Genomic DNA, 27383 nt, shown 5'->3' with positions numbered 1-27383 from the left:
TAAGGGCCGGCAGCCACTCCCCCCACCTGCACAAGGGCGGCGTGGTCCTGCGTCCCCGACAGGCGCTGCCCAGCTCTCAGGAGGGTCGGGGAGAAAGGGCCCCATGAGGGGCTTGGGACCCGGACTCGCCCCCACAAGGGAGGCTGTCCCCAACACACTGCAGAGTCCCTCACTGCCTTTCGTGTGCCCACCCCGTGGATGCCGGGGCCCTGCCACCCAACGCTGGACCCTTCCCTTTCCCTGCCGTCACGGCAGCTGGGCTGGAAACATCTTCCCTTTTTTCCCTTGTGGGTTATCTGATGGTAACGCTGTCCCTGAAGTGGAATTTGCTGGCTGGAAAGAATGTAGTTGTATGGTTCCTATGACTATTTTTCTTTAAATCAACCTCCCAAAAGCCTGTCTTCAGTGGGGGGGGATGTGTCTGTGTGACTGTGTACAGATGTGTGCATGCATGTCTACATGTCTTTGTACAGGTGTCTGTACAGATGTGTGCCTGTGTGGTGTGTATGTGCTCAGATGTGTGCATGTGGTGTGTGTGTGTCTGTACAGTTGTGTGTGTCTTTGTACAGATGTGTGCATGTCTGTGCACGTGTGTGTATGTACAGGTATGTCTTTGTACAGATGTGTGCATGTCTGTGCACATGTGTGTGGTGTGTGCGTGTGTGTGTGCATTGTTTCCCCACAGCCCTGTGAGTCCCGGGTTCTGCCGTCTGCACTCATCTTTGCAGACCCGCTGCTGTGTGACAGGTCCCTCCCAGATGTCACCTTGCATTTGCTTCCTTGCTGATGAGAATGGCCCCGTGCTCCTGGCAGGACCCCAATGCCGACGCTCCAGGGATTGAAATTCCCCTTGTTTTTGCCCAGAAGTGTCTGGCTCTGCCTGCCCCTCCTGCGCTCTTCCTCCCAGCTGGCCTTTCTGTGGTCAGCACTGGAACGCCCCAGAACTGGCTGGGCTCCTGGAGGTGTGGGCGGAGCCAGCAGGAGACAGAGGCCAGCTTGGAAGAGAAGCTTCAGTGAGGTGGCCAGTGGCGCACGGTGGGGGGCGGGGGTGGAGCAGGACCTAGGCTGACCCCTGCCCCAGCTGCTGAGGTCTCTGTAGGGCCATCAGGCCGGAAGGGGTCAGAGGGCTCTCCTGGGCAGCTCCTCCCCTCCCTGGCCCCCAGCTCCCATCCATTCGCTGTGGTCTCGGTCCCTGTCCCAGGGCACACGTCCCGCTTCCTGGTGCAGCGCTGCTGTCAGGGAACGTTTCCCAGAACAGCTGGGGCAGTCCCGCGGGAGCAGCCAAGGCCAGCCAAGGCTTGCAGTCCACCACCTGCTGCCCGGGGGTCCGGGGGGCTCCCAGGACACATGGGCCCCTCAGGGCTGCTGCTGTCTGGAAGGGCCCTCCCTGCGGAGCGCTGTCCCCCGCCTCCCACCCCCCACCCCATCACCCTCAATTCCCTCACCACAGCACACACCAGGACAAATGCCCGTGCTCTGTGCCCACCTGTCCCCACTAGGCTGTCTGCTCCTACAGAGCTGGGACCAAGTGTGTCTTGCTCACAGTTGTGTCCCCAGATCCTGGCACAGCACTCAGCAAGGGCCCTTGGTCCTTCCCTGACACCTGGGGGCCCAGAGAAGCAGCAGCCCTGCTGGGGACAAGGGACACAGCTCTCAGGGTCCCCAGAGGGGGATGGGGCAGCGTGCCAGCCCACTGGGTCCTATGCTCCGTGGTCCCTGGCACGCACTTGCAGAGAAGACTGGGACCCACTGGGGTGGTCCCCTCTGCTGCCCTTGGCCAGGCAAGGGAGGTCTGGGGAGTGGGCTGGGGCCAGGAGGCCAGTGGCCAGAACTGGGCAGCCTTTGCCCCAGTACCATCCCCGAGGTGAAGGGAGGGACTACCTGGTCTCGGTGTCTGAGAGGGTGCCCGGGCTCTCCTGAGGAAGCTGCCCCTCGGCCTGTGACCTGTCCTACCCTGGGCACTCTGCCCAGGCAGAGCCGGCTTGGACCAGTTTGTGTGGCCCAGAGAGGCCCAGGCTGGTAAACAAGCCAGTCATTCCTGGACACCTCTGCCCCTGCTCGGAGGGAAGGCCTCAGGCAGGCCTGGGAGCTGGCTCTTCACCGGCCCCCACCCCCACCCCCACCCCCTCAGGGGCAGCTCCCCGCCAACAGCAGCCTGGAGCCTTGCTGACCCAGGAACCAGACCGGCTCAAAGGCGCTCCTGCTAGCTGGCAGCGACCCTGCTCTGTCTGCCACAGTGGGCGCTGGCCAAGGCCAGTGGGGCAAAAGGCAAGGACTGCAGAAGCAAATGCCAGGGACTGTCACGAACAGCCTGTGATAATGGCATTCCAGGTCTGGCCCCGACACACTGGGGGCTCCCCCATGCCACTGTGCCACCACGCCAACCCCCAGCGTGGCCAGGGGCAGCCAGACACACGGCCCCTCGATTCCTGTACTCCCTGTCCACCCACTCAGAGAACTCACAGTGAGTCAGCAGGGGCCGGGGTCAGGCCGCACGGTGCCCACGGTGTGTGGGCATGGGGATGGCTGCTGGCAGTGGTCCCCGCGCGGTGTCAGCCCCGGAGCGAGCAGTGTCTGACGAACACCTGGACCTTCCGACCACACCAGTCAGCAGGCCTCTTTATTATGGAGTCCATCTGCGGGAGGTCTCCGCTATCCGAATGAAAGTGTCTCAACTGCTCCCCTGGCCACAGGGCAAGGGGAGGCCGGAGAGAGGTACCAGCCCCCGGACACCTGGGAAGAGGTGAGGTGGGGTGAGAGGCCTCCGCGGGCTGTGGCTCCCCAGCCGCAGTGCCCACCATGTGGCAGACTCTGGCTGGCTCCAGGTGAGCCCACCTGCACAGCAGACCAGGCGGGTGAGCATCAGCAAGGTGGGTGGACGAGCCCAAGCCTCCCAGAGGCCTCCTATGAGCCACATCGTCCCCTGGGGGTGTCCTCGTCTGGGGTCACACGCTGTGGTTCAAGACCTCAGAGAGGAGAGGACCCCACTCTGGTCCTGTCCTCCTTCGGTCCCTAGAGGTGCCTGGGTCGTGCTGACTCGAGGAGCTCCCACTCAGGGCTGAGAAAAGGCCTTTGTCCCCAAGGGGCCTCTGAGGTTGGGCTTGCTGAACAGACAGTTCCTGAAGTGGAGCAGAAAGATGCCCATGTCCAGAAAAGAGCCACCAGGGGTCCTCAGAGGGTAAGAGTCAGTCCGGCTGCACCTGCCACCAGCGGGGCTGGGTCCTGGGGAGCGGGGTGCCAGGAGTGTGGGGACTGTGCCTTCTACGGAGCCCCAGAGGCAGCAGAATCTGCGTGATGGGGGAGCAAGCAGGGAGCTGTCCCCTGGCCTGAGGCCGGGGTCAGCTGTGGAAGGAGGACCAGGAGACTCCAGAGTCGTAGAACCTCACAGGGCTGGGCCAGCCGCCGTCCCCGCTGCTCTCCCTGTCCTCCCTGTCCTCGTCTGAGTCCTCGTCATCTCCACTAGATGCTCCGCAGCCGGCCCTGGCCGGGGACCCCGCACTCTGGCCCTCCTCCTCCTCCTCTCTGCGCTTCTGGGCGGCCAGCTCCCGGTAGCAGAGGCTGCAGACGCGCAGGGGCTTGGGCGACAGGCGCGGCAGCAGGAAGCGCGCGCGGGAGCACTCGGCGCAGACCACGAAGCCGCACTGGCGGCAGTGGTGGCGCCGCGTGAGCGCCGAGAAGCGCGTCTGCGTGCAGCGCATGCAGATGTCGGTGGCCTTGTCCGGGATCCAGGGCGCCGCGTGCTCCGTGCTGGGCGCGCGGCCGGTGGCGAGCAGCTGCCTCCGCACGCACTCCTCGATGTGGCTGATCCACTCCTGGCGCTCCGTGGCCGAGGCGGCCGACACCACGAAGGACTTCTTGGCCGTCCGGATCATCCAGCGGTTCTTGGCCTGCAGGGTCTCGGGCAGCGGCTCCAGCGTCACCTCCTCCAGCGGGATGATGTGCTGGCTGCGGTACTTGCGCTTGCTGAGCACGATGCTGCCGTAGACCAGGATGTCGCTGAACAGGAAGAAGACGCGCGGCTTGGCCTTCTTGCGGCACTCCTTGGTCAGCACGCCCTCGCCCAGCAGCACGCGGCCCGGCAGCGCCAGCGGCTGCCCGGACGCCCCGAAGCAGCTCTCCACCTCGGCGATGCGCTGGCTGTTGATCTCGGTGTTGGCCAGGTACTCCACCATCTTCTCCGGCTGCGGCTGCGGAGGGGCACACGCAGGTGTGGGCGCGGCGCCGGACCACTATGCCCGCCCCCTGTCACCACGCCCCCATGTTCACCCAGCAGCAAGCCCTTAGACAAGGAGTTACTGGGTGGTGGGGCTGCCCCAGGGAGGGGAAGGCAGCGGTAAAGACGTGTGACCGCACACGTGGGTAGTGGGAACACCCTCTGGGGAGCCTCGGAAGATGGGGTAGGGCTCCCTCCCTCACTGTCCACCCAAGGGATGAGGATGCTGAGTCCCAACGGCCACCAGGGGCGCCCAGGGCATTAACTCCCAGCAGGAGGCCTGCCCCAGGTGGATGCGCCGGGCAGTGGGGTGTCCGCACCGTGCTCCACGCCCAACCATCCCTGCAGGCCTCGCTCAGCTCGTGAGCCCAGCGGTCACTGCTGTCACCTGAGGTGCCGTGTGCCGACTGCTTCCTCCATGGCACCCACAGCACACCTCTGGGAGGAGCCACTGCAGGCCCAGCAGGGAGAACCCCCTGGACAGGAGGGAGACTTGCCTCTGCTTGTAAGTCGGGGGCCCGGAGTTTGCACCCCGGGAGACGGGGCTGCTCCATCCCTTTGCCCGCGAGGGTGCAACCTGCTCTGTCCTCCCCAACCAAGCACTAGGTGTTGGTGGCCCTGGACCTCATCCGGGCCTGCCTGTTCCGTCCATACACACTCCTCCTGACCCAGCTCTGAAGGTGAGCCGCTGGTCCTGGCCTCCCCACTGAGCCACAGGCGCCAACCTCTCCTGCCCACGGAGATGCTCCTCCGATCCAGCAGGTCTGGTGGTTCTTTTCTGTGGACGGAACCACCATTACCCTGTTGTTCAAGCCCCACTTCTAGGACTCACCCTTGACTCTCCTCTTTCCTGGGTACCCCCGTGCCCCCCCCCCCCGAGCAAGCACCGTGGTCTCCATCTCACATGCAGCCCAAGTCTGCCCATGTCCCAGTTCAGCCTCCCTGTGGGGCCCACGGCCAGGCGCCACTGCGCCCCAGTCAGGGTGCCCTCCATCCCCTCACCAGGCTCAGAGCTCCCGTTCTGCTCAGAAAGGGTCAGACAGCCCCCTCAGGCAGCCGGCCCCCCTGCAGAGGGCTGGTCAGCAAACCACAGCCAGAGGGCGGACCTGGCCCACGGCCCACCTCTGTCAGTGACGCTTTATCGGGTCGCAGCTGTGTGCGTTCACGTGCGACGGTCCGCAGGCACTCCCGTGCCGCAGTGCAGGGCCCCGTGGGGGCAGAGACTGTGCGGCCGCTGAGCGCAAGGCACTTCCTGTCTGGCCCTTTACAGAAGGTGCCCCTTCTCCGGGACAGCACCCCATCTTGCTCTGCTTACACAGGTGCTCCTGGTCTGCCCACCGTCTGTTTGCCTGGGTGGTCTCACTGCTGTAGCAGTTTCACTGCTGTAGCCCCAGCCCCTGGAATGGAGCTGGGCGCACAGTAGGTGCTTTGGAAGTGGTGACCTTTCCAAAGCTCCTGAGGGTGCACCATGCACAACTCAGCTCTTACCTATCAGAGGAAGTGGGTGAGAGCAGCCGTGGCTGCGGGCGCACGGCACAGGCTGAGTCGGCCCACACTCGGGGTTTCTGGGTCAGTACTTTGCCGGCCCCGACAGCCGCCCGCCTGCGGGGAGCCGGGGCAGTGCGAGGCCATTGCCCAAGAGGGGGCTCAGCCTTGTCACGCACCCCCGGCCTCTCTCAGACCACAAGGCCTACGCAGAAGCCCCACCCACACTGCCTGATGTAACAACCGCTGTTTTTAGCACTGTCCCTGCCTCAGGCAGTCTGGCACCACTCCAGCGGCCACCCCAGGACCCTGGGCTGAGTGCTGGGCCCTGGGCTGGGCAGAGGGCGAGGCAGCCAGGCCCACTCGAAGAGCAGGGTCACGCCTGCCATTAGCACTGCACCCAGCCCGGTGGGCAAGCGAGCGAGGACTGACAGGGCACCGAACGCCGAGAAGAGAAGCAACCACAGAAGGGTGCGTGGCCGTGTAGGTACAGATGCCGACCGTTAAGCAGTGTTGGACAACGCTGTCCACACACAAGGACGGCGAGGCTGGACGCTCGCACCCGTGAGGGTGGCTGGTACCCACAGCAGGAAGTGACACGCGGAGGCAGGGGCGTGGGGAAGTGGGGACCCTCATGCCCTGTGGGTGGAAATTAACTTGGTGCAGCCGCTGTGGAAAACCATGCAGAGTTTCCTCTAAAAAAAAAAAAAGGAGAGGAAGGAAAAGAAAAATACAACTCCCACATGACCCAGCCATCTCGCTTCCCACATGCCCCAGCCATCTCGCTTCCAAAGGACTGAAAGCAGGGTCTCCTAGTGGTGTCTGCCCACCTGTCGGCAGCTCTATTCACAAGGGACCACGGGTGCAGGGAGCCCAGGGGTCCACCAGCTGATGGGCCTGCCCATGCGGTCCGCCTACACAGCGGCGTATCGCCCAGCCCCAGAAGGAAGGACACCCAACTCAGGCCGCAGTGTGGATGGACCGTGAACATACGATGCTCCGTGAACATACGATGCTCCGTGAAGTAAGCCATGAGAAAAAGAGAAATACTGCATGGTCCCACCAATATGAGGCCTCTGAAGTGGTCAGAGGGTAGAAGGCAGTCAGTCACCCAGGGCTGGGTGGGGGTAGGGAGGGGGGCCAGCCCCCAGTGCGTGCCTCAGACTTTCGGATTTGTGGGAGGGAAGGAGCTCGGAGTCCTGTCTCAGAGCGACAGGAGAGCCGTGGCACTGGGCCGCATGGTTCGAAATGGTTCAGATGATTTAAAAAAGCGACGCAGACCAAAGTCAGGAGAAAGTGGCCTGGGGAGGGGACTGCCAGGGACTGGGAAGAGGGGGGCAGACAGGGCTTTATTTAGGAAAGGGGGCAGCACCCGGGACGGCGCCCTCACAGCTGGCTCTGGGAGAGGGGAACACGAGCGTCCCGCTCTTTCCGTCCTCTGAATGGAAGATCCCCAAACAGACTCGCCTCGCCACAGGGCAAGGCCTGGGTTCTGAGCTCGGAGCTCTGCCTGGTGGGGCACCCCAGGGGCCTGGCATGGTCACTGGCAGGGCCTGGGCTGCCCCATGTGCCCTGAGGGAGGATGGCCACCTGCGTTCCCCAGCACACCTGTGGGTCAGGCACCTGCAGACCCAGACAGGAACCCCAGGTCGTGGCCATAGGCTGAGGCCTAACACTGCAACTGCAGCGGACGGACTCGGGGCTGAGGAAGGGTAAGAGCAGGTGGCCCCTGAGTCCCACAGGTCGGCGAGCTCTGGAGGCCGGCTTGCCTCTGCGCAAGGGTCTGTCTGCGCACGGAGGAGGTGAGGCGGGGGACGCCTTGTGGGCGGGGGACGACAGCCTTCAACAGTGTCCAATCCCCGTGGGGGGCACCAGGCCACCCCACACTACTCTGTCCCCACTCAGTGATTTACACACTCTCTCCAGGCCTTGGTGGCCCCTGTCCAGCTACTGGTGGCAAAACATGGCCCAGAAAGGGTGGGCGTACCTGTTGGTGACGAAAGGGGGCTTGGCTGCCAGCTGACCCCATGCACTGCCTGGGGGTCCAGAGGCTCTGCACCCCTATGCGCTGTGGGCCCGCAGGGGGTCCCAGGCTGGGTGAGCGGCTGGGCAGACAACATCCTGTCAGTGGCTCTCCCAACATTCACCCCCCCCCACCCACCCATGACCATAACTTCACACCCTGGTTGACCTGACCTGGAGGTTTTTCTTGGTACACACAGCTCCCCCTCACGCCCGCCGCCCCGTCCCCACCGCAGATGGGGACCCTTCTTTACTGTTCTCCCCAGAGAAGGGAACCTCTCTCCCTTAGCTCAGGGGAGGGCAGAGCTGAGACATCCCTACAACTCTCGGGGCTGGTCTGGGACCCCGGCATGGTCCCCAGGTGCTGACTGAAGGTGGGTGCTCCCGAGGGTCAGCATCTGGGGGTAGGGAGGTGGACAGACCTGCTCATCCAGGCAGGGTTCGGAAGGCTGGCAGGCCACTGGGCTGGCCCCGCTGAACCCCGCCCTCTGAGCCAGGCCTGGGGGCCACGGCGCAAGTGTCACTGGGCTCCGTGCATGGCAGCTGAGGGGACACACGTGACCCACAGTCAGCCTGACCCCCTGCAGGCTTCTCTTGAGCCTGTTTGCGGGGACATGACCACGTGTGAGGGGACCGGCTGGCAAAGCCTCTGGTGTTTACCGTTGGGCCTTGGGGGGGGAAGTGTGCTGACAGTTCGTCCACAGCACCACACGCTGTCGGGGACGAGCCTGCTCTGGGGACGCGCCTGACACCATGCTGCCGGGGTATCCTCCCCTCTCCCTTGTGTACACAGCGATTCCAGAGATGTGTCTGGGGCCCCCTCCTGGGAACCTGGGAAGTAGGGGCTGCCCAGGCCCATCCATCCGACAGTTAAAGCTGGGGACGCTGCCTACCAGTGGTACCTGCCCGGGTCACGGAGCGAGAGACTGAGGGCTAGCCCTCCCTGGGTGGGCTGACTCATCACCTGCCCCTCCAGCCCCAGCCAGGCCCACACGGCCTCCAGGCCAGCCTGACTCCACCGTTCAAATAGCTACTGGAGTCCCGTGCCAGGCGCTCGCTGCCCTACTGTGAGCCACCCTGAGTCCGGCAGGGACCTAGGGAGAGGTCTGTCGGGACCAGGCTTCCTGGCGGGAGCAGTTGACCAGAAAGTGAATCGAGGAGGTCGTTTCCGATGGCCAGTGCTAAGCACCAAGAAGAAGGGTGACACGCTGGGCGGGCAGGTTGGTGGCTAGGCGAGACCTGGCTGCAAAGTGACCTGGCAGCAGCCTGGACGCTGTGCAGGAGCCAGCTAAGCAAAGGCCACAGGGAAGAACATTCTGGGCCCAGGGAGCAGCTCAGAGGCCACAGAGGAAGGAGGGAGAGAGGCTGGGCCGGACGGGCCGACTGTGGCAGGCCCATCACCAGGGTGAGGGTTTCAGTTTTTCTCCAAGTGCCCGTGGGCCAGGAGGACACCCTCCAAGGGCTCTCTGCTTGCGGAGAAGCTGCCTCCCTGCCGTGGCCAGCCCTGGGCTTCCTGGAAGGCCCTCCTCCGTGAAACGAGCAGGAATGAGGACAAGAGACCATAGACACCCACGGTTGAGAGCTTACAGCTCACCAGGCGCACCCATCACAAGCATTACCTCACTCAGTCCTCACCAAAGCCCCATCGGGGAGGGTGCCTTCCATCCTCACAGTCACACCCAAGGCCCCAGTTGAGTGACCAGGCGGCTGTGAGCTGCTGAAGGCTGCCCTTGACCGAAGGCAGGGTCAGAAATCCAGAAGGCAGGTGCCCTTGGCAAACGCCCCATCCCCGCTGACTTCTCCCCTTGGGGTCGCCTGGGCAGGCCCTTTGGCTCAGCTGGGCTGCCTCCCTGCCTCCGCAGGCAGCCCGGAGGGCTGACATGTGTGCGGGGACACAGGCCGAAATCAGTCATCTCTTGGCCTGCGAAGACCTGAGTGGAAATTACGAACCAGGAACGCTTCAGCTCTAAGTGGAAATTATGCAGCAAGCACCAGCTCGGCAGTGCCCCCCACCCCCATCCCCGGCCCCGCCTCTTTCCTGTGCCAAGGCTCTAGTCTGCGCAGATCTAGTTTTCCAGATGGGGACCTCCATCTCCCACCTGCGAGGGGTCGCCGACCCCTCTCCGCTGCGCAGCCAGCTCTTGCAGGGTTTGGGGACAGTGAAAGGGACGGGTTTTCCAGGGATTCCGTGCTGGGCCGGAACAGCCATTCTGGGCCTGCATGGGTTACTTGTTCCGCGCCACCGGAGCCCAGCTTCCTCCGACGACTCACGCCCAGAGTCTGCGGCTCAGCTGCTCAGCGGGCCAGGCGGCTCCCGTCCGAGAGGCCGGCGAGGCTGAGGCCACCGGAGGGCGCTGCCAGCCCTCCTCCCCTCCTCCCTCCCTGGGGCAGCTGTCCCGGCCCACATCTCCATACCTCATCGATGGGACCAAAGAGTGAGCGGGGACAAGGCAGTGACACTCCCCGCCGACGGTGGGGGAGGCCAGGCATCCCCAAACCCTGCCCCCTCGACCGGCGCGCTGAGATCCGGGCGCCTCCGGACCCTCGTCCGCTGACACGTCGTGCATCCCCGGGACCCTGCCTCCGCCCGGTGCCCGCTCACCTGTTCTCACCCGCGGTCTCCGGAGCCCCTGCAACCCCCCACCCCGCCTCCAGCCCCGCCAGCCCTCACAGAGCGCCCTGCTCCGCCCCTCCGCTGCGAACAGAGTCCGACCCGCCCTGGCTGCGCGCCTGTCCCGCCGGAGCCCAGTGTCGCGGGAAATGGGAACGGCCAGCGGAAAGCCCGCCTGCCCCGCGCGCCCCAGCGCTTACCTCCTCGGCCGGGCGCCCCGCGCGCCCGAACCCAGTGCTGCTGCCCAGCTCACCGGCCACTGCCCAGCTCCGCACCGCCCCCGCCGCGTTCCAAACTCTCCCGGACACGCCCCTCTCCGCAGCTCCGCCAATCCGAGCTCTGGCGCGCGGGCGGGGGCGGGGCCTGGACGTCAGCTCCGTGAGCCCCAGTTCCCGAGAAATGCGCGCGGGCGGAGAGGTCGGAGTCTGAGTGGGTGGGCGGTGCGCGCGCCGCAGTGGGCTGGGGGGCTTCCCAGGCAGGCCCCCCAGGTTTCGAACGACCTCGGCCGAGGTTTCCCTCGGCGCCGCCGCCCTCCGCTCCCTGGCCGCTCTCAGACCGTGCCCGGAGATGCTTCCCGACCCGGGCCCGACTGCTGGGCCCGCGGGCCGGGGGAGGCGCGGGCGGCGGTGGGATGGCCCTCGCTGCCCGTGGCGGGCCCCGTGCCCTACTCAGCAATCCAGAGGTTAACAATCCTAATAAAAATCAGTAGCGTTTTATCTATTTTCAACTGTTTATAGTGGCAACTGTCCAACATACACCGGAGGGACCAGTTTAACGGTGCCAACACAGCAGCCGGTAGTGCCGTCAGCCCTCCCCTGTGCCTGGGGTGTCAGAAGGAAGCTCCAAGCCTCACCACTCTGCAAGATCTGCCCAGCCTTCCACCAGTGTCCCCTACACATTACCCCGCCCTGGCTTCTTCCTGGTCCTCCCACCCGGACGTCATTCCCATCTCTGGGACTGCCCCAGGGGTCCCCAGAACTTCCATTCGCTCTATTTTTGGCAGCTGGGGTTCAGCTCAAACTGTCACCTTCTCAGAGAGTTCCCTGTCTCCACCCATCACCTCACCCTGTTTCATTATTTTGTGACGCGGTTCTCCCACTCTGAAGTCACCTTATTACTCACTTTTTACAGGCTCTGGGCTTGCACCGCCCACCCAGCCTGGGAGCCCACTGGCTGGACGGTAGTCATCCCCCCCACCCTTCGTCTCTGGAGCTGGTACCTGCATCCTACACTTAGGCTCTGTCTACGGAACAGGTGTGGTTTGTTCGGCCAAGCAGGGTAGACCCTGAGCACTTTCAGGAGGCGCTGCCTCAGCCACATCAGAGCTGCCGGGCCAGCAGTGAGGCAGGAAACGGCACAGGAAGAGGAGCCCATGGGTCGGTGCTGGACCTAGGAGGCTTGAGCTGGGCCCCGCTCTGCTGGATGGTGTGGGCAGAGGCTGCGAGGCTGGGCCCAGGACAGGGGTGTGCCTGGCCCAGTGGAGACGGGCAGGATGTGGGCTGAGAAGGGCAGTGGGGGGCTAGGAGGAGACCAGAGGGACAGGTGCAGAGGTGATGGCCAGTGGTCGTCCCCCCCGCCCCACGCTGTGGTCTCAGAGGCACACACCCCAGCAGTGACACCTCCCGGCCTCCACCACCTTCACTGCTGTCACCCTCATTGTCCACAGCAGACAGACGCCGCAGCCTCGCAACGGCACTTAAACCTTTCTTTAGAAAATGCGTTGCCAACATTTCACAGTGAGACAGCTCACAGAGAAATGGAGACTTCCGGCTTCTTTAAACCTCCAGGTGCAGCTGTGCCCTGTACATGGGGTGCGTGTTCTCCCATTCGTTGCGGTCCCCGCCACTCTCTGTGGCGTCCCTCTCGCTCGGTTTCCCCACTTCCGCCCCTGCCGGGGAAGAAGCACGTGAACTTACGAGTTCTGATGGGACCCAGGCCTTTGCACCCTATGGAGGAGGGACCAGGCCCCTCAAGCCCAGAGGCTGAGCCGTAACCAGGAAGGTCAGTTGGGACATTGAGGCGCTGGGAAATGCCTCCCCAGGCGGAAGTACTTTTTGTCACCTGAGAGGTTGGAGGGGACTCTGAGCTGAGCCTCCAGGACCATGTTTCATGACGGCCTCAGTGCCAGAACCCCCACCCCCCTACAGGAGGGGGCTCCTCGGGGAAGGTAGGTCCTGCCTTGGGTGAATGGCCCTGGTCAGGGAGCTGGAAAGGCCTGTGGCCCGCACAGGACCCTGGCATCCGCCACTGTGCCTGGTGCAGAGCAGGTGTCCAGGAAAGGGAGGCTTTTCAGGATTCTAAAAAACCGGAGAGAGGTCGTTGGCTCTGAGAGACCTTACCAGGCTTGTCTCACTGCTGACCCGGGGCCCACTCGGGCTTCAGTCTCTCCTTCTGCCCCCCCCGTCCAGTGCTGCCATGCTAGACAGAGTGCCAGAAAGGCCCTGGCGGCCGCCGGGCTCGAACATGCAGCCGCTCGGCATCCCTGCAGGGACCCGTGTGGCTGGAGGAGACCTGGGCAGAGGGCCACGCTCCTCCAGGAAGAGGAAAGACTTGTGACTCAGGGACAGGCACCAGTTGAGTCAGCCAAGCCACAAGCTCTGGAAAAAGTGAGGTCTTGCTGTGGCTTTTTCTGTTCCTTCGGTAAGAAGCCCTTTTGGAGGGAACGCTGCCTCCCAGACGGTGTGAATCGGGGCTCAGGACTTGGGAAACAAAAAGAACGCTGGGAGAAACACACGAAGGAAAGGAGACAAAGTCTGCTCTGTGTGTAAGGAGCAGATCTTGAACTTGACTCCGGATTGGCTCACTTCCAATGGTTCTCTGTGCTGCTGCTTTATCAGGAAGGAGTGTGCCGGTGACTCGAGATCTCCCGGCCACTGAAATGGGGGACCCTGGGGAAGGATTCCAGCCCAGCAGTTACAGAGACAGTTTTAAAGAAGGAAACCAGGAGGTGTTTGGGTGCCTTGGTTTCAGAAGAGGATCTCTGGAGCGTGTGGGGTTTTGGGGTGCTGAAGTGCTGTGTTTGCCAGGGACCCCGTCCAGTCTCTGCCGCCAGGCCCCGCCCCCGTGTGTCAATATTTATTCCTGTCCACTTGCGTGGCTGCCACTGTTTGTCATTCCAAGTCTGTGTGTCCTTTATGTGTTTTTGGCCCCCGTGGTGCCTGCTTCCTGCCCCGGGTTTCCCCACGGGGCTCTGACCAGGCCAGAGGGGGAAAGGAGAACAATAGAGACAGAGGCAGCTGCCTTTGAAAACGCTGGGGTGGGCGGAATCGGCGTCACCACCGCTGTCTGCTGTCCCCCAGGGCTCGGGCTCTGCTGCCCTGTGCCTGGACATTCCTCTTCAAGGTACCTTGCAAGAGCTATGACTTCCCATGGCCACCAAAATAAATGTGCATGATCCTTGGTAGCTCACCCGAACGGCCATCGAGGGCATAGCAGGTGAGAAACAGAGATGTAGTCACAGGACAAGATACCCCTCGGGGACAAGGCAGTGTGGCCGCAGGAAGACCAGCCGCGGTGGCAAACAGTCTCGGCCCCAGAGTTGACACTGTTCCTGCTCCCGGTTAAAGTTGGCGCCACGCTGCCCCCACAACCAGGTCCACTCTTCACCCACCGTGTGTGGGAGCCCCTCGTGGAGCCGGCTGCCCTGCTGCCGAGGGGCCCGGTCGAGGTGGGGAGTAGGGAGCGCACCCAGGAGCTGTCTGCGGCCACAGCCAGGGTCCCGGAGGAGCCGCGGGCTGAGCACCCGCCTCTGTCTTTTCTTCCCTGTCGCCACACCTCAGCTTGGTGCTGTGCCAGCCCGCTCCACCTCTCTGTGGACTTGTCTCTTCTTTCCTTTGTCTGAGATGCAGACTGTGGACAGCCCGGGGTGGGGCGGCGGCCACTGCCACCCAGAAAGGAAGAATCCCCCCCGTTCCCCCACTGTAAGGTGAGGTTGAACGTGGACGGACCCCGAATGAAGACTTCTGTCTCTGTAGCATTTGTGAAGGGAGGTGCTGAGATGCCCCGGAAGTGGGGGCCCCTGGCATCTCCCCACTCCACGGTGCGTTGAAACATGTCATCCCTGTGTCCAGAGGCCCCGTTAGTTTCGAAGGAGTCAGCATCCATCCAGCTGGGTGGGCTGCCCGTGGCCCCCGTTTGAGCAGGGAAGGCCCAGAGGGGAGGGGTGGGCAGCTTAAGCCTGGGGTCTCCCTGGCAGCCGGAATCGGCATTTCCGCCTTCTCCAGGCAGCAAAGCGCCCCGCCGCCCCGCCCCCCACCCAGCCTGCGGACTTCATAACTGAGGTGAGGCCACTCTGGGGTGGACGGCCGTGAGCTCACCCTGGGGGCGGTCCTTGGACCATGCTCCAGCCCATCCGGGCGCTTGGCCGGGCCCTATGTCCCCCCATACCTGGGAGTGGTTTTGTGAGGTGGCCTCCAGGCCCCAGCAAGTCTTACTGCTTAATTCAAAACGAATTCCCAAGTAATTTATTTTTTGTTTATCATTATTTTTTTAATATTTTGTTTTCCCATGCAAGCTCCAGCCGCACCGAGGGTGAGGGAGAAGCCCGGGATGGGGGAGAGAAGCTGAGGTTTCTGGCGCTGGTTGCTGCCTGGAGCCATCCCGGAGGCTACTGGGGGCGCCAGAGCACGGGGACAGCAGGAAGGCACCTGGGTGGTGTCACCCCTGGGCCCCTGCCCTGGGTATTGTGTGATTGCTCTGGGCTGCCACGGACCCTCTGAAATGTCCAGACCACCCTGGTTGGGGCCTTAACCCGCCAGCCTAGGGCTGCAGGGAGGCACTTTGAGCCGCCCAGTCCCAGCCTGTCCTGCAAAGGTGCCGACTGTGCCCTAGAGGAACCCGGCTGGGGACAGGGGCAGCCACAGAGGCACCCACAGCCCTGCCCTGCCCACTCCCCCAGGACGGCTCTGGCCGCGTGCATTTTCTCCCCCGGCCAGCTCGTCCCTCCTGCCTCCAGCCGAAGGCCTCTCTGCGCCCCAGCGCAGCTTCCGGCCTCACCTTAGCATCCGGGGGAGCTTGCCCCACCTCCAGACCTGCCAGGAGCAGGCCAGCCCCATTTCCCTCCTGGCCCCACCCTGGGGCCTTCACGGTTCCTATCCCACCAGACAGGGAGCTCACAGGGTGGGGACCAGAGCATCTGTGGCAACCAGGCCCTAGTGGCCACATTGCCGGCCTCTCGTCTGTCCCTGGAGGTCCAGGGCGGAGAAAGCCGAGACTTTGAGAGGGGGAGGAGATGTGGAGATGACGAATTTGGTGACACACCCATTTCTTAGGACTTTGGGTTTCTTCCCTTTAAATCCACCGTTCTTGGGCAACAGGCACTCAGACCCTCGGTACCACGGTTATGAGCTCAGGCTGCAAAGCTCACCCCCAACGTTCAGGCCCTGTAGGCTCCCCACCCGTAACAGGCTCGCACATGGAGCACACATCCTGAGTTTCACGTCCTGTGAGCTGTTGGCCAGCCCCGGGGTCCACGGAGCCCATCTCTTGTGACGTCACTCCTCTGCGGAGACACACCCTCCTCTCTGACACACGTCAGGGCCTCTCCCACAAATAGTACAGGTGCCCAGGGTTGAGGAGTGGGTGCCGGCGGGCTGCAAGCAACCCTGCCCTGCAGCACAGTCATGGGGCCATGTGTGGGCGCAGAAGGCCGGTGAGGGACAGTGGCTGAAGTGACAGGGAGGGTGGATGAGAGCTGGGAGGAAAGGGAGCCACAGGACTCAGGAAGAGACCGGCTGGGCCGTGAACTTGAGAGAGACTGCCCTTGGGCAGGTCTCTGGCTGCGGCAAGTGGACACATGGAGACCATTCCCAGGGAGGGGGTTTATGGGACAAGTGCCACCTCCGAGTGAGATGCCATCAGATGTCTGGGGGCAGTGCCGGCTGCCAGTTTCCATTCCCCCAGACACACTCAGAGCAGCCAGGAGGGTCAGACGGTGGTTCTGGACTGGGTGGGGGAAGGCGGGTGGGTGGGGGTTGGGGGCTGCAGACAAGAGGCAGCTGCTGTCGTCCCAAGAGTCTTGCGTGTCTTTGAGGCCCTGGAGGAGCCCAGCCCGGGGACGCATGGGGACAGCATGAGCGGGGCGGTGTTCGGGGCCCAACAGTTCCAAGTCTGGAGGACAGGAGGACTCAGGGAAGCACCAGAGAAGGGGTGGCCAGGGAGGCGGGAGGACGCCAGGCAGCGTGGGCAGGGGGGATGGTTGCCCCAGCCCGGTGCCCAGAAGGCTGAGAGAGAGAAGGGGTGCCCAGGACTGGCCTCAGAAGGACCGGCACATCCCAGCGAGTGCTGGTCGGTGGGGTGTGAGGCCCACAGCCAGCCTGCCACCGAGTCCCATCGCAGCTCATCCTGGCCAGTCCTGGCCAGCCCCGGCCTGGCTCTGCCTGGTTGGTGCTTCTGTGGAGATACAGGGACGTAGTGAGCAGCCCCGGTGAGGACCTGCTCCCTCCTCCACCTTCCTCCTCACCGCCCCTCGCCTCCCCGGGCAGCTCAGTCTAAGGCGCCAGGTGCAGGTGCAGGACGGCAGCACCGTCTGTGGGCAAAGCTGGCCAGCACGCAGAGTGGCTGGACCCCGCCGGGGACACCAGCTCCCACACTTCGGCCCGGCCCTGTATCCGTCTCCTTGGCGATGCTCGCCCTTCACAGCTCAGGAAAAGCGACCGGGAACGTTGCTGACTCTGATTTTAATCTGTCTTCCCCTCTCGTTAATGACGTCTGTTTAAAACGTCCATTAAAGGCCCATGAGGTTAATTAAATGGACAATTCCCATACAGTTCTATTAGGGCCCCCTTGATTAAATTAATATTATAGACATTTAACAGATGTCTTAATTAGGCATTATAGCTAAGAAATGCAAACTAAATTAGAACTAAAGCCGTTGTCCAGAAAGAGAGCTCTTTATGGTTAATTTATGGCATTTGAGGGACATTCTTGTTTACTCTTCAGAACCACAGAGACGAGCCGGGTGACAGCCACCCCACACCCGCCACCGCGGCCCTGGGAGGCGGCTGTCTGAAGCCGTCATGCGGAAGCCATCTGGAGTCCGTGGTCCCCAAGCGTCAGTGACTGGAGGAGCCCATGGGGTTTCGGAGGAGCCTGGGGTGATCCGGACACCGCCCCCACCCCACCGGCCTGTGGTCATGTGACCCCTGCAGGCTCCTATCCAGAAAATCCCGTCCAGTCTCACGGCCCTGCTGGTCAGAGGTGACACCGAGGCCCACAGACTTCAGGACAAGGTGAGTGTTCCCCAGAGCCCCACACCCTGGCCCACGGAGTAGAGCCTTCTCAGCAGCTCCTGGGGGCTCTCCCCGCCCACCACGGAGGGTTTGGGACTGGCAGCCATGGCCCCATGCCACCCCTGGTCCTCATGGGCTCTGTGGCCTGGCCCTGAGTCTCGGTGTGACCACTGCGCCAAGTGCCACAGCTGCTGGGATGCAGAGCCCCCTCCTCCAGGGGGCCTCCCCTGCCCACTTGAGGGAGCATGCCCCCCACCCCCACCGCCACCCCCACCAGGCCATCCCTGCCCCACAGGGAGGAAGAGCTCAGCCATTTGCAGAAATGAAGGGGAACCTGGCAACCCCAGAGCACCTGGGACTGGAGGGGGCAGCCAGGCCTAAGCGCCAGTCTGAGCAAGTCACGGAGCCCATGGTGACGGGGCTCAGGGCCCAGCAGCTGGGTTGGGGGAGCTGGCAGGGGGCCCAGGCGCCCATGTGGGATGTAGGAGGGCCAGGCTGTGTCTGAGAGTTGGGGCCAGGGTGGGTTAATCGCAGTCGACCGCCGAGCCAGAGTGCAGAAGGCCAGACCCGCACAGGCTCGCCCAGCCCCCCACTGGTGCACAGTGGAGCCACAGCTGAGACCCTGAGCCCAGGTCTACAGGGGCGTTTTATTGTCTCACACACACACAGCCCAGCCACTGAAAGAGGAGGGAGAAACACAACGCCACACCCTGTCACCAGAGCAGCACCGACTGTCATCTTGCACAGTCTCTCTGCTCCTGGGGAGTGGTAAAAACTCAGCCCCTGCTCCCCGACTTCGCTCAGCACAGGGTGTTTCTTCCCAGATGAGGAGCTGTTGGGGCCTGGCTCCCACTGGCGGGGTGGTCCCCGATGAGCCCGGTCTGTGGTCGTTCATCCGTGGACAGCTGGGTGTCCAGGGTCTGCATTTCCTGCCCTCATTGGCCGCCTCGGGCAGCTGGCACTCACAGGTCGATGGTCCCCTTTGCTTTGAACTTCTTGGCAGACCGCTCACTGGACCGGAACTGGAACTTGCTCCCATAAATGTAGGAAAGGAAGCCGTCGGTCTCCACGGAGAACACGCAGTCTCGTTTGGGGATGACTGCGCACACACAGGAGGGGAAGGGTGAGGACAAGGCCGGGCAGTGAGTCCACCCTCCTGCAGACGTCCTTCCCACAGTGCAGTCCAGAAACAGCTCACGGGAGACCAGGGCCACCGCAACAGCCCGGCCTCCAGGGGGCACTCTGCCTGCTCCCCCGCCACCCAGTCCCAACCCCCCCACATCTCAGCTGCCCCTTTACCCCTACCTTCCAGACTCTCCCAACCAGGACCTCCCCGGGAGGTGCACTCAGGCCTTCCCAGGCCCGCTGAGAGGGGCCCACGGCTTTAGCTCAGAGGGAAACCTATCCCTACTTCCTGAGGTTAAAAGAACCTACAGAGAAATGGGTGGAAGAGGCAGGAAGAACCAGCTTGAAAATGAAAGGACCAGACCTCCCAGCCGGCTGTGGGCCCTCCTGGAGCCCGCAGGGTTGGCGCCGGCTGCCTGGGCGTCCTCCCGGGCGGTCCATGCCCAGCAGCTGCCATCGTCTGGAGGCCCTGGCACTGCGCCAGCAGGCAGGGACACGCACCTTTCAGACGGTCCTCCTTGGTGACGATTTTGAAGACATGCTTCGTTTCCTGGAGAAGGATGCCTGTGACGCCCACGTAGGAGGGACATTTGGATTTGGTGACTGCAGAGAAGAAGGATGGCCCCACTCAGCCCGTGGTGCTGGGGGTGCCCTGGGGGGCAGGGGCCAAGTTGCACGGGAGCCCCGGGCTCCCAGCCCAGGACTCTGCGGCCCCCATGGTGGCCTGACAGGCTCCTGGGGTTCTGGCGGGATTTGGGAACCAAGAGGTCACACATGTGTCCTGCACCAAGGCCCAAGGATAGGCTATGTGGACGAGACTGCATCCCATCCAGACCTGAATGAACACTGTCTTCGTGACCGCCCCCAATGGCTCGGCTCAGGGGAGGGCGGCTCCTGCCACAGGCTGCCTGGTGGGGACCGAGGTGGGCTGCCACCACTGGCAGCGGCCCCTCACCTGGCCCACGGCCCAGGCTGATGTGGGCACGGCGGGGAGCAGGCAGCCCTGGTGCCGCTCTCGCGCAGAGGGCGTCCTCACGGTGGGGAGGCGGCCATGGCCGCCCCACCAGACAACTGTGTTTCCCACTTGTGAAAGCAGCATGGAGAAGGTAAGGCCGGGGTAACGGGGGCCCCTCTGGCAATGGTAGACCCTTAGGGTAAGGGACCTGAGTGGGGACCTGGATGGGAAGGCGTCGGTCTGTGAACACAGACTCGCTGAGCAGGGGACACAGCCCATGCCCGGCAAGCGGGAAGCCGAGAGCAGGCCGCTGTGGTTAGACCCGGGGCCAAGGACCTGGGAGGGGCCTTCACAAGAAGCGGGTGTCAGAAGGCAGGCCAGCAGCTTCCTCGTGGTCCAGGCGGACGGTGATGGCTCAGACTCAGGGGTAGGCACTGAGGGAGGACTGGGGGTGGGGCAGGCGGACAGCTCATGGGGACACTCCCAGGCTTTCTGCCTGAACTGCCAGTGTGGACGTCCGTCCAGAACCACACTGAAATCCACGGGCCTGGACGGCAGGGATCTCTGATCAAGGTGCCAGGCCGTGGGCACGCCAGCAGCCACTGCACCCTCCGTGGTGGCAGTCGGGGCTGCGCGGAGAAGGCGCACAGACAGTTGTGAGTGTGCAGGAGTGGCCAGACTGGCCAGGATGACTACGTTGTGTCCGCCCTAGCGCTGATCTGGGGACACCCGTAGGCGGGGGACATTTTCACTGCAGGACACTGCTCCACTGCCAGAGAGATCGCCGGGTACCGACGGCCATGTGCTCCCAGGCTGATTACCTGAAACGACGGCACCGTGAAGGTCCGCCTTTAAGAGCTTGGCCTGGATCATCTGCGGCTGCCTGCAAGGCAAATGGAGTGCCCGCTGCAGACGCGACTGGGAACCCTGCCGGGGGCGGGGGGGGGGGGTGCAGCCAGCAGCACAGGGAGCTGGCTGCTCAGGCCACGCCCACAGTGACCACAATCGGGGCTTCCGCCCCGAAGGGCAGGGCTGCAGAAACGCAACTCACGTGTCTGGCTTGAGGCCGTTGCACAGGTCCCGGATGTACTGTTTCCAGAGTTCGTGCAGAGGGAGAAAGTTGCTGTATCTGTGGCGCAGCGAGAAAAAGGTAACAAGTCAGGCAGGAGCTGGGGAGTAAAATGTCCAATGTGCAGAGCCTGGCTGCACGCCCTGGATGACCCGGGTCACTGGGGACTGGACAACCTGTCTCTAGTCAGGCGCTTCCGCCTCTCCAACCTGTTCCCTCACTGTGGAGCCTTCTAGACGCTGTGTTTCTGCCAACCAGTGGAGGAAGACATGCCTTGCTCTGCCCCCATTCTCCCTACCAGCTGGATGCAGCTGTGACAGCCAGCGCTCAGGCAGCCATCTGAGACTACGAGGCATACCTACAGATGCTGGGGCGGCAAGGCCACACCAGCCCAGCACCATGCTCAGCTGGGCTTCTCTGAGAGAGGACCAAGCGTCCCTCCTGTCTGAGCTGCGGCTCCTCTGTGGCGCCGCGCTGCAGGCAGCTGACCTGAGTGGGCCCCGTCAGACAAGAGACACTGGCGGTTGTGCAGGCCCCATGGTGGGGAACGGGTCTGCCTGGATGGTGACTGAGAGAGTGGTGGGGCCGAAGGAGGGGTGCAGATGGGAGGACCCAACAGCTTTCCTCTGCAGCCCCCATCACGGGGCCTGGAGCCTCATGGGGAAGCCACATACGTGGAGCTGCAGGGCAGAGAAACGAGAACCATGAGCTCCAGCCCGAAGAGGGCCCTGCCTACGGGGGCACCGCCAGGCACACCCGGGCCGGCAGCAGCCCCTCCTGCACCCGGAGCCCAGCCAATGTCCTGAGGCACCACGGACCAAGTGCAGACACCATCCAGTACATGCGGGCAGCTCCCTGACGCGGATGGCGGGCCCAAGTCTGCCAACAGTGCTGAGCAACGCTCGCAGGGGCCGCGGAGGGCGGCATGTCAGCGGAAAGGACAGGATCTCCCACAGAGAGCCGCCTGTCTCTCTCACAAGCTTCCCAAACACGTGGGCAGCACGTCTGTGGCAATAAAACCCCAGTGGGTCATTCTGCCTGGTGCTATTAAAAGCTATAAAGAGACACATGCTAAGAAATCTCAGTTCCTCCTTTCCTGAAAGGGCTGAAAGACAAACCGCCTGTTGCCACCAGCAACGGGGCAGCAGCCAGCCAGTCTCACCAGTCTCCACATCAGAAGCCAAACCCAGCCCTGGCTGGTGCCACTAGGTCCCTTAGAGCGGAAGTTAACCGAAAGGTCACTAAGAGGTCACGGGTTCAGGTCGCAGTCAGGGCACCAGCCAAGGTTGCAGATTCAATTCAGGTCAGGGCGAGTGAGAAGCACCCAGCTCATGTTTATCTCCCTCCCTCTTCCCTTCCCTTCCCTTCTCTCTAAAATCAAAACCACTATGTCCTGGGTGAGGACTTAAAAAAGAAAAGTTAAATGCAGTCAGGATTGGTAAAGGAAGGCTGCCCCCTGGTGGTGGCAGCGGGAGAGGCTCCTTTAGCCTCGGCGGAGCAGGGACTTCCCAAGCTCCCACACAGACCCAGAGCCCCAGGCACGAGGAAGGAAGGAAGGCAGGGAAGGCAGGCAGGGGGGCGAGCTACCTCTGCTGCTCTGGTTCAATGTCAAAGAGCCGCAGCTCCCTCCTCTGCCTGGCAGAGAGGCCCCGGGATTTCCTCTTCACCTCCTTTCGCTTCCGGCGAGGGAAGTACTCGAGCACCACGGCCTTACGCTGCAGCTGGTCCTCGCGGGCCCGCTGGCTCATTCCGGGCGTGCTGCGCTTCAGGAAGGCCCTCACGAAGGCCTCGGCCCGCTGGGCACCCGGGGGCTGCGTGGGGACAAGGCGGGATGGGGCTCGCTGCTCTGGGAGGCACGGCCTGGGCCCTCTGTGGACAGGGGCTCACACGGCCTTGAGCAGGCTGCCTGTCCCCCACCCTGGCTGTCCAGATGCGAGAGTCACACTCACATGCCAGCCCAGGTTGTCACGCAAGGTGGCCATGCCCAAGGCCAGCTGCCTACCCTGCTTCTCTGGGACCATTGTGATGAAAACGGAGGAAAACCACCTCTGCACTTGGAAGGAGAGACTTCCCCGACCTGTGGCAGGGAAGGGAGGCTGGGGAAGGAGTGATGATGATACTAATCTGGAACGACAGACAGAGGCAAGCTCAGAGTGGCCCTGAGCCCAGGCCTCGGAGGAGACCGTCTGAACACTCGGGAAGATGACTCGGGGGCTCCAGGGTGGCCGGTCCTGCGTTTTGGAGCTCCTTGGCGTGGTCCTCTTCACGTGGGTCTCCAGCTCTGGCTACTCCCCGAGTCTGCTGCCCCCTCTCGCTTGGGGAAGGAACTGTCAGCCCCCCGCCCCACTCCCCACTCTCTCGGACACACAGCAGAGCGTCATGTGACCGTGCCTGAGCACAGGCTCCCAGGGAGGGCGTCTGGGCAAAGTGACCATCGCAGCTGTGACTCTGCAAGGCCCCCAAACACCCTGCCTGTCCAGCTGCAGTTGCTCCCGTCTGCCCTCCCCCAGGGCCTCTGCCCCAGCCCACCCCAGCGTGGGAGCACCGTCCGCTGAGGTCTTGGCTCTTGGCCAAGCCACATTCCGGACCCCTGTTGCCCTAAGCAGGCTGTGAGCAAGCACCCTGAGGGTGATGTGTCCGTGGTGACGATGAGATACGAATAGTGTTCAAGCAGCGCACAGTAAGGTGACCCCCAAATCCACCATCATCACTAGTGTCGCCATAAGAGAATAGTGACCGCGCCATCTCAGCCCCCTAAGTAGCCCCTCCATAAAGAAGCCAAACAAAGGCCTATCAGTCTTTCGAAATCTTGAGGTCGAGGTGTCTCCCTCCTCACAGGTCAGTCACCCGTGCGACTTCTAGTCCTAGCCACATGCAGACGCACCTCATACATCTCACGAAATGTGACTTGCCTGCCCTTTTGGGGCGTGAAGGGGGCACAGGGACCAGGTCAAATGACACTGTCCACTGGGGCAGGCTCCAGGCGGACATAGCCTGGTGTCCCCTACACAGCGGGTGATGACACAGGTCAGGAAGTCCCGGCTTGCCAAGCCTGACTTTGGCACGTTGGGAGAGGAGACCTGCATTTGGAGATAGGTCACCAGAACGACAGACCCTGACGAGCCTAACACACCCACTGGGACAACGGGGAGCAAGGCGCCAGAAAGGATACTTAAGGCAGCGCTAGAGTGAAGCCACCGAGCCACCTCCGTCATCACCCCCTGTGCTCCAGACTTCCTGCCAAGCACCTTACCTGAACATCAAGCTCTTTGGCCTCTTTCTGAGAGAGGGTGTGGTAGATTGCACCTGGGAGTTGAAAACAGACATGAGGTGACTCCTATGGGTGGAAGCCCTGAGACTTCTTAAACTGAAGAATGACAATACTCATTCAGAGACAGGAGAAGGTGGGGGCAGGGTACAAAGGGTAGCTTCGACGCTTTTTTAGAAGCCTTATCTTGCCCTCCAGGCACATCCATCACAGGATTCCCAGAGGCTGGGCTGCAAAACAGTGCTTCTCAACCATCGACATGCATGGGAACCTCTGAGACTCATTACAATGCAGATTCTGGGGCCCCGAGCCCACATCCTGCAGGTCTAGGAAGTTCTCAGATGGAACCCCAGGGCGGCAGACCACACTTGAAGTTACACTAGTGTAGCATACCACAGGTTAGGAGCCCGAGGTGCTGCATGATTTGCAGTGAAGCAACTCATTTAAAAGTTATGTGATGCAGCCCTGGCTGGTGTCGCTCAGTGGATTGAGCGTGGGCCTGGGAACCACATGATCGTGGTTCGATTCCCAGTCAGGGCACATGCCTGGGTTGCAGGCCAGTTCCCAGCAGGGGATTCACGAGAGGCAACCACACATTGATATTTCTCTCCTTCTCTTCCCCTCTAAGGATAAATAAATTGAAAAAATCTTTTTAAAAAAGTTATGTGATGCAGAAGGTTGGGATTATTACATTTGGTGAAGTGTAAGACGTTTAAAATTTTTATTTTTCAGTTTAACATCTATGAAATTGGAGAGTATGATATAATACATGTCATCCTAAACTGATAAACAGGTCTTTCTTCAAGATAAATATACATATGTATATACATGGACCAACACAGTTTCAGCTTCTAAAAACTTCCACATTCCTGTTTCCCACTTAATTTGTCTGAAGAAGAGAACTGTGGCACTGGGGACAGAATATGGATGTGAGCAAAGCAAGATAAGACAAGGGCCTGGTTTAAGGGCCGGAAGATGACAAAATCTGGTTCACATCACAAGCTGTAAATTTCACCCGAGCTCCTTGCACACGTCTGATGAAGCAAACCAACGTGGTTACGAGTCTCCCATATGGGTCTGGTTCTCCCTCAGATTAAGATGGGGATTACTACGGGTTTGTAGAGAGCCACTGGCCCACTCAGAGCCCCAGGGATGACTGCGTCACCGGTCACAGGTGCCCAGAATGGGGAGTCTTCTCCATAACATGTACCGGCTACTGAGCACTCATTACTTGCCATGGCCCTCCTTAAAAGCTACACATATTTTATCTCATTATACCTTCTGAACAATCCTTTAACGTAGTTACTATTTCTCGTATGCACGTGAGAAACTGGAAGCTCAGGTACCCTGAGAGGCCTAACTTGATCGGACAGGCAGGGGCCGGCAAGGGGGGAATTCAGAACCCCATGCAAAGCCCGTGGCGTCTAAGTGGGGTGCCTGCAACTGCTCCCGGGGCTCGCTGCCCTCCAGGCGCCTCTGCCTCCGCTCAATTCCAAAGCCTTGGGTGAGCGGTGTCACTGCCCAACGGCTCCCAGAGCGTCGCACCGGACTTGGGCCGTTCACGGAGCAGCAGGCTGGGCGGCCGCTAACCACGCTCAACCACGGAGGTCGCCAGCCTCCAGCTCTGGCATCCGCCCCTGGCCCACAGACGGGGCCAAGCCAGCCGGACCTCTGGACCTCAGTTTCCCTAATGTAAGGCGGGACAATTTCCGAAGCAGCTCCCTTCGCACTGCGCCGCGACCCTTCTCCCCGACCAACACCCAGGCCCCCCAGCCACGCTTACGCTCCATTCTGGGACCGCTTCCGGCGCGCTCTGATGACGTCGCCACGGGCGCCGCCCACGCCTCACCGTTCTCCGGCTTCTTCCGCGGCTCTGGACCGCCGCAGTCTCTGTCCCCGAAGCCGGTGATGGGAAGACTCCTCCTCGTCCCCGGGCTCGAGCTGCACGCGAAGTCCACAGAGTGACACTCCGGGGGTTGCCTGAACGGTCGCAGACTCTCGCAGCTCGTGGGCGGTGCCTCTCGTGACGTCACCGAGCGCGCCGACGGGGGGCGCGTGCGCCTGAGAGCGGGCCCCCTCTGCAGGAGAGGCCGGGCAGCCTCGTGCGTGTCCGCGCGGTGGGCTGCTCCCGCCGCGTGTTTCGGGGGCGGGGTGGTTGGGGGGCGCTCTGGCAGCCGCAGGGCTGCGGTCAGGGCACGTGGAGTGCGTAGCTTGTTTCTTGTTTCATTGCTGTAAATGATAAACATTCCAACACGGACACAGGTGCTTTCCTGCTAATGGTTTTGTCCAAGTGGCACGGGGAGTCCGCGGTACTGACGGGGACCGTCCCCCCAACCACGAGTTTAGCGTCGAAATCCTCACGTGTCCAGGAACGTGGAAGAATTCTACAGTGAACACCCGTGTGCTCTTGGGTCCAACGATGAACGCTTCGCGCTGCTTGGGGGTTTTCTCCTCGTCGCCGCCCGAAGACATCGAGGCTGTCCGGCTGCGCACTCAGGAGAAGTCTCCTAGACGGGCTCGGAAGGATGAAGCCCCAGCTATTAAGGAAGTGCATTTGGGTGAAAACGGGGGCCCGTCTAGGAGGCTTCCTGCCATTCCTTTACGTCTAAGGGAACATCATGACGCTGAAGGAACCTCAGCAAACCTGCCATGGGGACAGGGAGGGCTTTGTCTTTGGGGAAAGATGTAATCCTCTGAGTTACAAAAGCCGTGTACGATTTTACACATTCCACGTGTACACATGTGCTGTGCACACATGCATAGGTGCACGCACATACACACGTGTCTCTACAGAGGTTTGTGTGTGCAGGTGTAGAAGTCTTTCTTCTGGGTTTCTTTTTAGTGACTAAACCCGGTGTGTCTGGCGGGGAGGAGACCTGCTCTGCTCTGCTTCCACCACCTGGAGGCCTTGTCTGCACCACCTGGTGACAACAGCCCCGGCCCCTGGGGTGGCTGGGAGGGCTCAGTGAGACAGCGCCTCCAGCGCCACCTCCATGTGCATTTTCACAATCCTGGAGCAGCCCCTGAGGCTCAAGTCTATGGATTTCCCTGGCCCAGCCTTGACCTTGACCTGTAGGCTGGTCTAGATGTGTATTGGTTGGTGAGGAGAGCTGGGGGTGGTGCTGGTGGGGGGTGTAGGGACACGGTGGCCCCAGGAGCCATTCCTTGGGCTCAGTGATGCCACTGACGGTTCTGACGGAGAGACGACTGGGCTGTAAGGCGCCAGTGCTGACAGGGGACTTTCCTGCCAGGCACACCCTGTCCTGCCCGGTGATTGGGTCCTCTGGCTACAAGAGTCAAGGGACTGAAGCTTCCAGGAAGGCAACCTTGCGATCCTGCCCCAGAGGCAGCTCCAGGCTCTGAGTCGGCTGGACACCGGCCGTATGGAGTTCCAAATAGCAGGCGC

General features: G+C 62.2%; 2 protein-coding genes across 8 annotated transcripts; both read right to left on the bottom strand.

Moving 5' to 3' along the window:
• Positions 1-2588: 2588 nt before the first annotated feature.
• PLEKHF1 (pleckstrin homology and FYVE domain containing 1) lies at positions 2589-27245 on the bottom strand. 7 transcript variants are annotated; one of them, XM_037066408.1, is made up of 3 exons: positions 27235-27245; positions 9340-9516; positions 2589-4187 (listed from the first exon to the last, which is right to left on the bottom strand). In XM_037066408.1, exon 3 carries the CDS (start codon positions 4170-4172, stop codon positions 3339-3341), a length of 834 nt encoding a protein of 277 aa, XP_036922303.1. In that variant the 5' UTR covers positions 4173-4187; positions 9340-9516; positions 27235-27245; the 3' UTR covers positions 2589-3338. The 7 variants fall into 7 exon arrangements, with proteins under 7 accessions (XP_036922303.1, XP_036922301.1, XP_036922300.1 ...); XM_037066406.1 differs by lacking the exons at positions 9340-9516; positions 27235-27245 and adding an exon at positions 10532-10612 and having other exon boundaries at positions 2589-4181; XM_037066405.1 differs by lacking the exons at positions 9340-9516; positions 27235-27245 and adding an exon at positions 10532-10597.
• Positions 18113-26008, bottom strand: POP4 (POP4 ribonuclease P/MRP subunit). The gene is made up of 7 exons (XM_037066410.1): positions 25761-26008; positions 23963-24015; positions 22297-22520; positions 20692-20769; positions 20462-20523; positions 19187-19288; positions 18113-18659 (listed from the first exon to the last, which is right to left on the bottom strand). The coding sequence occupies exons 1-7, from the start codon at positions 25765-25767 to the stop codon at positions 18523-18525; spliced, it is 663 nt and encodes a 220-aa protein (XP_036922305.1). The 5' UTR covers positions 25768-26008; the 3' UTR covers positions 18113-18522.
• Positions 27246-27383: the final 138 nt, after the last annotated feature.

The sequence above is a fragment of the Sturnira hondurensis genome, unplaced genomic scaffold (genome assembly GCF_014824575.4).
Source record: "Sturnira hondurensis isolate 20B ecotype Veracruz unplaced genomic scaffold, ASM1482457v3 Scaffold0016617, whole genome shotgun sequence".
Classification (NCBI taxonomy): Eukaryota; Metazoa; Chordata; class Mammalia; order Chiroptera; family Phyllostomidae; genus Sturnira; species Sturnira hondurensis.
The sequence above is the reverse complement of the archived record's forward strand: the minus strand, read 5'-3'. Positions and strand labels throughout refer to the sequence as shown.

Coding starts and splice junctions, on each gene's coding strand:
- POP4 (XM_037066410.1), bottom strand. Junction 20,770..22,296: donor ATTGAACCAGAGCAGCAGAG/GTAGCTCGCCCC, acceptor GCTGCGCCACAG/ATACAGCAACTTTCTCCCTC. Junction 18,660..19,186: donor CAAGGAGGACCGTCTGAAAG/GTGCGTGTCCCT, acceptor GTGTGTGCGCAG/TCATCCCCAAACGAGACTGC.
- PLEKHF1 (XM_037066403.1), bottom strand. CDS start 9,942: ATGCAGGCCCAGAATGGCTGTTCCGGCCCAGCACGGAATCCCTGGAAA. Junction 4,188..9,819: donor GGGTCGGCGACCCCTCGCAG/GTGGGAGATGGA, acceptor GCCCCTCCGCAG/CCGCAGCCGGAGAAGATGGT.